The 10,675-nt window shown below is 40.5% G+C and overlaps 1 protein-coding gene across 1 annotated transcript in view; it reads right to left on the reverse strand.

Moving 5' to 3' along the window:
* The window catches only part of hdac9b (histone deacetylase 9b), a 34,609-nt gene extending 24,839 nt beyond the window's left edge, over positions 1-9,770 (reverse strand). Inside the window, exon 1 of the mRNA XM_063485574.1 lies at positions 9,748-9,770. Coding sequence (XP_063341644.1) covers position 9,748 — 1 coding nt within the window. The 5' untranslated portion in view covers positions 9,749-9,770. The remainder of the gene's footprint in view (positions 1-9,747) is intronic.
* Positions 9,771-10,675: the final 905 nt, after the last annotated feature.

The raw sequence follows: 10,675 nt of genomic DNA on the forward strand, positions 1-10,675 counted from the left end.
TACCATGCACCTCAATGGCACCACCCTCTCCCCCGAGCTTCGTCTCTCTCTAGTGGCCACCACGCAGCTCCAAGGGCACCCCTGGTACATGAGGGAAATTACCTCTCCACACCAATTACTTCACCACCCTCCATACGTCAGCCCCTGATGAGTCACCATTGCTAACTGTGGAAGAAATCCTAGATCAATTTATAGACTCATGCCAGTCTCCACATGAGCAGCGCAGCATACTCAGACCTCAGAAAGTGTCCCAGCTGAAAGCCAGGGTTGAAGTTTTGTCACTTCAAAACAGTCCATTTTCCCTTTACCCTGTAGCCAGTCTCATAAAAGCACAAAGGCCCTACAACTGCTGATTTGAAGGTAAAATCCAATTAGCCTGTACATCTGGGTGAGTTATGCGAGCATGTTTCCCCACTAATGATTCTGGGTGCTCTTGCTTTTATTGGGTTATTTTGTCTGGCTTCCTGTGGAATTTCCTGTTGGACTTTTCAGGGTGATATAGGTTGCACTTAACAGGTTGGATCGAATAACATGAAAAGCATTGAAAGGCAGTTATGTTTAGCAGTTAATGTTGAAACACTGCTGACAAAGTTTGGCAGTGCTGCTCCAAACACAAAAACAGACATGCAGTTTTTGCATTTCATGTGAAGACTCTGTACGATCCAGGCAACTAAACTGCATTTTCAACTAGATTTTGAAGTAAGCGTGTCTTCTTCTGCATTGAGTTTGTGAAAAACATATTTTTTTTGCAATCAGCATTTATGTTTATTGATTTTTCAAGAAGCCAATCATATATTAGACAGGGTGGAATCCATCACTGCACAACTATTTTCTTGACCTAACCAAACACAGAGCTAAAGCAAAACTCTTAACTCAAATATAATATAAATAATATAAAAGTATGTGCAAAATATATACATTTATATACTGTCAGAAAATCCTGCAGGGTATACCTCCACCACTTCATCTACCACCTTAAGGACATTTTTTTTGATGAGAACACAGTTTAGATATATTGGAAGGTACTTCTGTGATGGAAGTGTAATGAAAGGGTAAGAAAACAGAGAGAAGTAAAAAAAAAAAGAGAAGAAGAAAGTCTGAGAAATGCGAACCCTCTATCTGAGATGTAAGAGCAGACTGAACGATAAAAGGCAAAAACACAATTTCAAAGCATCCGTTTATTGTGAGCTGACATTGAGGTCAGTTTACTTTCAAACTTTGAATAGGTCCTTGATGCCATGCCTTCATCTGCTGCCATAGGCTTTCTAAAAATAGACATGTACCACAAAGGCACACTGGAAACAGAGGGCTGCTCTCAGTACTTTTACTGATCAATGTGCTCATCTCTGCTGGAAACCATTGATCCACTGTTTGTATCAAATTGACTATGTTGTTGTTGTACAGCTTCCATCCTACATGTACTCATGACAAGCCCGCTTTATGTTCTCCTTTGTTTCTTTTGCCAAGCACCATCCCTCATATTAACACAAACCATTGATCCTTTAAGAATATTGTTACATCAACAGGCTTAGCATTGATTAGACCTTCTGAAAGACAACTCTTAATGTCAGCTGGCATTTTAGTGCACCGTTAACTAATAAATATGAAAGGGCACTTTTTTGCCTGGAACCATACTGGGTAGAATCATTGCATCAGAGGCTTTCAGACCTACATCACTGAAAAGCCTGCAGAAGTCAAATGTGGCATCTGTATCACACAAACACAAGGCCCAAGTTCACACATGTGACTCTGATGGAATACAGCCAAGCTTAGCTGACCTTAGAAAATCCCTCAGGGATTAATAAAAACAAAGGTTGTCTGTTCAGAGGCATCCTTCTAATCCACATCCTGCTAGTCAAGCCCATTTATGAGTGGATAATCATAGCATCATCCCCCAAGTTGCCTTGGAGCTATTATTCTTAATATGATAACATAATATATATTTTTTTGCTATCGCCACTGCTTTTGAGAAAACACATTTTATCGAGCCTGTTTGTCCTTTGGCAAATTATCAGCCGAGTTATTTCAGTCACAGAAAAAGTACAGACAGTTTTCACTCACTATTTTATTTTTAAGGGACAAATCTCACTTCTGAGACACGAGCATTATAAAAACACGCTCATCGAGGAATATCCTGATAACACAGTAATATGGACGTTGTTAAATAAAGCGCTCTGCGTGACTGGATTTGTCGATGACATTTAAAAGAATCCAACTAAACTTCATTCATGCATTTTAAAAGGTCCACCTGAAAAAAGTGCAACAGGAAATCCACTTTACTATGGGGAAGGGAGGGCTGACGCTTATTGTCCAAACCACTTCCACCTACGCCATCACTTCTTTACTTGACCGCAGAACAGCTCCAGTACTCTCCTCCTGTGGTGTCTCAAAGGTCTCAGACACAACAATACCTCTGAAAAATAGCTCTTCCTCTGATTATAAAGGTAGAGCTCTGCATACCAGGAAATGCCCCACGGTGCATAAACCACCTCTGTTGCAATGTTAATGTCCGGGCTGCTTTATATGCATAAAGCTAGAGGGACTCTGCATGTATTTTTAAATGCTTTTGCTCAGGTGACCCCGCATTTCTGTGTTTGTGTATAACACATCATGTTGTACATCATATCATAGCGGTTTACACATTCGCATAACAAGCCAAAGATCTCTTGTTCGATCCCAGGGGAAGACACAAATCCCTTTGGGGTTGCTTCAGGAAGGGCGTCCGGCATTTGAAAACGCTCTGCTAAATCAAACATGCAGAGCTACCCGCTGTGGCGACCCCTTGTGAATAAGGGAGCAGCCGAAAGTAGCTTCTTCCTCTATTACAACATCATATTCATATACATTTATTTCACCATGGCAAATTGCTATATTTGCGTCCATGTATTTATATATTCGCTCGTTTCATGCAGCTAAAGATAAAGAGTCATGTTCATAAGTACACTGTAAGAACAGTATTCTACCTTGCACGTCCTATGAGAATGTCCAAACGAGTCACACGGGTTTCTATTTCCTCTCTCCCCTGGGAGGCAAAGAAATAGTTCAGGGGTCATCTCACTTGTTTGTGCTACATTGGTGTGCATGTGCCTGTGTGTGTTGTGTAATATGAGCATTTACTCTCATTCTGTTTTAAATCACCTCTCTCTACTCTTTACATTTTTTTTAATCTTCGTGTAGCACACAACGTGTTGTAGTCTGTGTAATTACATGGTTTGTAATAAAGATGATATTACAAATTTCTTATCCTTTTCTCTCTAAATCACTTCTTCATATTTCATTGTTCTTTCGGGCTCATCAGCTTGGTTCTGACTGGAAAATCAAGCCGTAACTAAGGCTTGTAATTGTGGGACATTGTCCAAGTGGGGTAAAAACCTCCTGGTGGATCCTTCAGCAACAGTGCACCCTGCAGGTTGATTGAGAACAGAGACAAGAAATCTAGAAACCAAGAACAGTGAGAGATGCCAGGTATATAACTGTGAACTTCCCAAAGCAATTTTCAAGGACGACAAAGACAAATACGCCGACACACAACCGAGAAAACAGGCAGAGTCACCACAGAGGTCCTCTACATATATACAAGTCAAGATCCAGTGCAAGCAAACACTCATCTGCAGACAAACAGACAGCCCTGCATACCTGCATACACTCATCCACACTTCTCCATAGTGTTGCCATCCTGCTGGGAGTGACCACATCACTCCCGACCTTTTCCTTTCATCCTAGATCCAATGACCAAAATGACTTTTCAACCCAGCCGCTTCAATAACACAGAGCCTAACAAGCTTTGGCTGCCTCTTTCATAAAATATGTAAAAAAAAATAAATAAAAAAAATCCCAGCACAAAACAAAAGCTGTTACAGCTATGCGACCTCTTTGAAGCTGTGTGTGTAAAAAAAAAAATTAAAAAAATAAAAGATATAATGAAGTGAACATTGATGTTTTCTTCTGAACTACAAAGTGTGGAGATTCCTACTATCAAAAGAGCAAAACAGACCCGGTAGAAAGAAAAAAACTCCAAGCATTCATAGCATCATTTTTCTTTTTCCTGCTCCGCGTTCTAGTGCAGTATGCTATTCATTGATGTTATTCTGTCCTTTTAAATGCATCTAAAGGGTGTGAATAAAACTCCCTTTTTCTGTTGCCTTTAAACCTCCCTATTTAGTGCAAGTCTTCTGAGATAATACTACTTGATACTAAAAGGGATCATTTAGAGTATGCTCTAAGGTTGTCAACTCAAAGGGGGTAAGAATTTTCTGTTTTGGAAACAGATGGGCTCTTAACCCTTTCACACCTATCTGACTACCAAGACCTTTATGTGGGCTCTACTTAGATATACAGCCAGTGTGTCCAATCTCTGTGTAATTCCTGGCTCCGTTTGTTCAGCACATTTCATGGCAAGTGGGGAGGGGGTTGTTCTTGTAGACCTGTCACTAGCAGGATGGGTAGCCGCAAATGAAAGGCAACAACAAAGAGATGTTTAAATATGAGTTATGGTAGGCCATTTTCGCCTGCATAAGTTGATGGGATGGCAAGGATTGACAACTACAAGGCTTGTGAACTCTTGGTTTTGCCATCAAGGTAAACATCCTCACCCCTGTGACAGATTAGTGACAATCTGTCCGTGAGGCCGGGCACACATCTCATTCATCACATTTACTGATTTAACCTCAAAGCTCTCAAAGTACTGTATCGTGTTAGGGCAGGGACACTGTCTATAGCATCTGTCATTGGCTGTACTGAGACGCAGACAAGTGAAGAGCAACAAAACCAGACCACTCCGGCAAAAGTCCTACTTAACGGACTTCAACCAAAGAATTAAAATGTCTGTAAGGAGAAAAAAGCAGGACACTGACAGAAAGCGCTGCATATTAATCTATCTTAAATACTCGAGGCAGGAGCCTTAAATTTCCCAATTTTTCATCCACACAAGAGGCCTCTCAGAGACATGAATGATTCATCTCTCCAACTCCTTTTAGACAAGAAGTGAAAATAAATGGAAGTAGGATCCCCCAGAGAGCCTAGGGGTCTACAGTGGGGCTGGATGAACAACACTGAGAACAGCAGGCTAAACCCACCAAAGCTCTGTATCTCTGCTACAACAGGAGCTGTACTCTCCCTCTGGGTTAGAGCTCTCTTACTATAAAGAGAGAAAAATATTCCTCACACATACTTCACTCCTTATTCAGTCCTGGCCCTAGATCGGCACTGTGAGACATTTCCACACGTATAAGAGAATCTGTATGTTTTTTTTGACTGAACAAGAGTTATATTTATAATTCAGTGTATGCAGATTAAGCTTTTACTTGAAAATGAATTAAATGTTTCCTGAGAATGTCATGCATTGACTGGAGTTGTTGTTAATGACCTGAAACAGCAAAATAAATAAATAATAGAAACAAGACCCTAAGAGTGCGAGTGAGGAAAAACGCACTTTGGAGATGAAATGGATTTTGTGGGCTACGTTCAGTTTGTCTGCACGGCGTCCGGTCTTCTCAGGCACACACTGGAACAGCAGCCAAGAGCAGCAAAATAGATAAAGGTGTGAACAAGACTCTCCATTTCATTTTCATGACAGCACACTAAGATAAAGCCCAGGACTGTCCTCCACATTATTCTGTTTAACCTCAAAACACATACAGCACAAAGAGAAGAGGCTAATGAAAAACAGAACTTTCGGCCAATAAAAACTATAATGTCACATCATTTAGGTTGTTGGGGGGGGGGGGGGGGGGGGGGGGGGTCTGTTAGGTTTGTTCAATATTCAGATGATGAGACTCTTTACAGGCTTCAAGTAGGCTATGAAAACAATCTCATAAGGTGCGGCCACAGCTGCTCATTGTGATTCCTTGGCAGATCTTTTCTGACTGTCTTCTAACATTGCAAGCATTGTTCCTAATATAATGAGGCTCACAACTCCTGAGCAGCTGAAGGATGTGCCTTGTACACTGACACCTTCCATTCATGATACAATTTGTCCTAATATTTTCAATAACCAAGAGAAATAGTCCTATTTCAAGTGAAAATGTAAGAAAGAAGTTAATAAGCTATTGACCTTAATGCTCTTGTTCTTAAATGTACCTTATGTACATTCAAGTAATATGAATCCTCTGGCAAGCCCTCACAACCTTTTGTTTAATAAAGACTCTGCTGATTTTAACAATGAGCTGCTGCAGAACAGAGAGCGGCACCTTCCTCTGGGCATCAACAACACCCCTCCTCCCACGAAAACTCACTGACCCAAACCCATTTTTTCCAGTCTAAGAGAAATGTCAAGTCCAGGCCTAGAACTCGTCTCTTTGAAGGGAACATAGCAGCCAAATATAGCCCGCTCGCCTCTATGCCTCCTGACATACATCAGGCTCTACGGGTTCTGCTACCAGTGGTTAAATTTGGCACACTGTCATGTAGTCACTTACTATTAAACATCCTAACTATACAAAGAAAATTATAAGCGAGCAGTCGAGTGTACACTGTTGCCTGGTAACCTAATGCCATGTTGGGGATTCATCTTGTTATGGAACAGAAAGCACTTACAGCCAAAGCCAATAATAGATCCTGGACCACACAAAAATAGTTTAAGGGTGTCAACAGGCATGGCCATCATGAAGCTGAGAAACATATCATGAGAGGTGTATGGTTAAGAAACACATGTCACTTGGTGTGTGTTTTTAGGAATTGCTTAAGTGTTTCTGTAACTGCAGTCATTGGTGAAATTACATAATTATGGTTCATCTGTCATTATGAGTGGAATGATGGATGAAATGAGAGCTTATTTCCAAGTGTGAAATGCTGCTAAAGAAGACATTATGCTGACTGCCACTGGCGGCTGGGTAAAAATTACTAATGCTGTTTTTAAGGCTTTTTGGATCCAGCAGAATTACATAAATGTCCCCCGACTTCTGAAATATGTAAATCATGACAAACTTGTGAGGCATGATTTACAGATTTTCTACACGTGACAGCCTCACACAGACCTACAACAGTGCCTGTTTTTGATCTAGCTTTTATGCATTCAACATTAGCTCATGGCAATTAGACTACAGACCCTGCCTATCATAAAAGAAAAACATATATATCACTACACTTACTGGCCACTTTATTAGGTATGCCTATTCTAATGCTCATGAATGCAAACCTCTAATCAGCCTGTCACGTGCATTTAGCCATTCAGATATGTGATTTAAGGGAAGATGAGTATTTCAAAAAATGGCTTGTTGATGCCAAACGTCAGAAGAGAATGGACAGAATAGGACGTGAACAGTAACTCAAATAACCACCCATTACAACCAAAGGTATGCAGAAAAGCATCTCTGAATGCACAACACATTGCTGTAGCATTGTTTAAACATGACATCTTAACTGAGTGCTGTTGCTGACCGTGTCCATCCCTTTATGACCACAGTGTGCTCATCTTCTGACGGCTGCTTACAGCAGGATAATGCACCATATCACAAAGCTCAAATCATCTCAAACTGGTTTCCTGAACATGACAATGTGTTTGCTGTACTGGCCTCCACAGTCGCCAGAGCTCAAACCAACAAAGCACCATTGGGATGTTACTGGAACAGAAGATATGCATCATGTATGTGCAGCTGACAAATATGCAGAAGCTGTCTGATGCTATCATGTCAACATGGACCAAAATCTCAGAGGAATGTTTCCAGCACCACGAGGAATCTATGACACAAAGAACTGAGGTAGTTCAAAAGGCAAAAAGAGGTCCAACTTGGTACTAGCCATTTTTTCTTTAACTTGGCTTAGGAATTAAATATTTAACAGTGCTTAGGTTACACAAATATGTCAACATACTGTTTATAAATATTTATACTCTTACAAATGTTGAATAATGTAGCTCAGCAGCCTTTAACATTTCCAATCAATAAAATAGCTCTCATGAAACAAAAGATCCTGGCACTGATTAACATCCATATGCTGTAGAGCTAAAGAGGACACACTGGTACAGCATAAACATCCTACTTCTGAGGTAGTCATTTCTTGCTCTATGAAACTCAATGCTATCTGTACAGGAAGACCCTCCTTGTTTTATTTTTATGTGTTGTGGATGTTGGATTAAGTGTCTAAGGACCCTGGGAAGAATAGCTAAGGCCGACGCTGATGCTAATGGGGATCCTGATTAAACAAACAAACCTGTAATGACCATAATCTGGTCACAGAATATGAATGATGATAACAATGACTGCAAGGCTAATATAATGAAGGTGTTAAGGGCTTTTAATGTGTACTAAACAAATCAACACAAAATGCTCCCACTTTAATATTAAATTGGCAGCACCTCATTTGGAGGCCATTGTGGGCCATTAATGTATTCTGACATATGTGGACAAGAATGTTTGTTTTGGAGGAAATCATTTCATTGACAGGGGTACAAAAAACTTACACCTGAAATTCATTTAAATGAATGAATGCAAATGAGAAGCAAAACTCAAAAACTTTGACCTGAGTTTTGCTGGTGAGACAATCAGGTGCCTCCAGCATAGACGTCATAAATAAATAGCTGTTTCGCAGACCAAATGGCTAATGAATTTCTTCCAACTGTTGCTATGCTCTAGATATTTTTAATGTATTGCTAGACTGGCACGACAGCACATGCACAAAGGTGCCCAATTGTGTTTTTCCTACAATGTCTTTGTACCCAATTGAGGCAGAAGATTAGCTCTATCATTCTGTCATGTCATACTTTCAACCAGCACAAAACACCACCGCAGTCTTTTTCTCTATTAGAACTGCAATTTATGCTGCGTGACATGAAGGCTGCCTTCACGCTGTCACGGTCAGTCGAGGATGGCACACAAACACAGGAAATAAATCCACAGTGACAAAGCGTAATTCATCACTTTCATCACTTCAGTTGTGGGGGGGAAAAAACGGGAGAAAAAAAGGAAAAGGCATTGTATTCGCTCCACTTTGACAAGCTCACTCCCACTTCTTATGTCATCACTGGTAGCAGCTGACAGATTACTCTGCGGCATCAACAGAATATTTTTACTGATACAAATCTGGCAGACGTCAGCTATAGGACAATGATAATATTCTGCTATAGTTAACATGCATCGCACAGCGGGGAACTCGTGCAACACGCTGCTTCTGTGAATAGTTCTTGCCAAGAGAATAGCTGAACATGGTAACTTATCAAGTCCAGTGAATAATTCACAGATGCCTGCCAAAATGTGTTCTATCAAAAACATTTTGTCTCATTAACACATTCACTGGTACTATGAAATTATGTGTTAGGCTAAGTGTAAGGTGCTGTTAAAATGACTTTCTCTCCCTGACACAGCTCAGATGGTACCTGCCCCCTCAAGCCATCTGAGCAGTGTAGACATCTGTGAGCATTAACCTGCCAAGAACAAGTCTAATGTAAAAATATCATAAATATTCTGAGATGGAAAGACAGCTGAAGGGTCATTTTGACTGGCTGTGAAAGGCTTTTATGTCAACTTTGAGCCAAGTTTTTCTTGTCTAAGTGAAAATGTCATGTGTACACTGGAGGCTCTGTGCTTCTTGTGTTTTCCCTTTTACCTCGCTCTGAGAAGACTGAAACGCTGCTGTCAACACATGACACCTGGGGAAAGAGCACTGCTTACCAAAGCCATCTGCTCAAAGTTTTTGTTGGAGTGACAGGGTGTCCAGCAAAACAACTGAGAACCAAACAAACTTCATACACAGCACTGTCAGTTAACTTTCATTTAGTTACTGGCAGCTATTAAAAAAAAATAAGCGTCTTACTTTTGAGCAATCATGGATGTTGCCATGTTATCTGCCTGTCTTGCGGTTTTGGTTCTTCATTATCTGTAAAGACAATATGCAAAAAATAAGCTGTAGATTCATATCTGCATTTATCACATATGAAGTGCAGCAAGCTGAGAAATGTTTATCTCTGCAATCTTTCACTACTACACACTTTATTAGCTACACCTTACTAGTTCCAGGTTAGATTCCCTTTATGCCTTCTGAACTGCCTTAATTCTGCGTCGCATAGATTCAACAAGGTGCGATTTTGGTCCACATGACTGCATAACACGGTTGCTGCAGATTTATCAGCTGCACATCCAATGATGTGACTCTCACTTTCAACCACATCCTAAAGGTGCTCTGTTGGATTGAGATCTGGTGACTGTGGAGACTATTTGACTACAGTGAATTCTTTGTTATGTTCAAATATGGGATGATCTGAAATTTTGGACGCGATACATTAACCTCCTGTAAGGAGCCATCAGAAGATGGGTACACTGTGGTTAATAAAGGGATTAACATGGTCAGCAACAACACTGCTGTGGTGTTTAAACGATATTCAGGTCATCCTAAGAGGTTCACAAGGTGCCGACAAAATACTCCCCACACCATTACACCAACAGCAACAGTCTGAATTGTTGATTTAAATCAAGATGGATCCATGCTTTTATGTTGTTTACCCCAAATTCTAATCGTAGCATCCAACAGAAATCAAGACTCAGACCAGGCAACTTTTTTCTTCCAATTTTCTGTTGTTCTGTTTTGAGATTCAATGTGTGTATCCAGAGATGCTTTTCTCCACACTTTGTAACGAGTGGTTATTTGGGTTACAGTTGAGCGGTCTGGCCAGACTTCTCACTTAGGGAACTGCTGCTCACTGGATAATTTCTCTTTTTCAGACATTCCCTGTAGAGGTTGTTAT

Source organism: Pelmatolapia mariae, linkage group LG10_11 (assembly GCF_036321145.2).
Source record: "Pelmatolapia mariae isolate MD_Pm_ZW linkage group LG10_11, Pm_UMD_F_2, whole genome shotgun sequence".
Taxonomy (NCBI): Eukaryota; Metazoa; Chordata; class Actinopteri; order Cichliformes; family Cichlidae; genus Pelmatolapia; species Pelmatolapia mariae.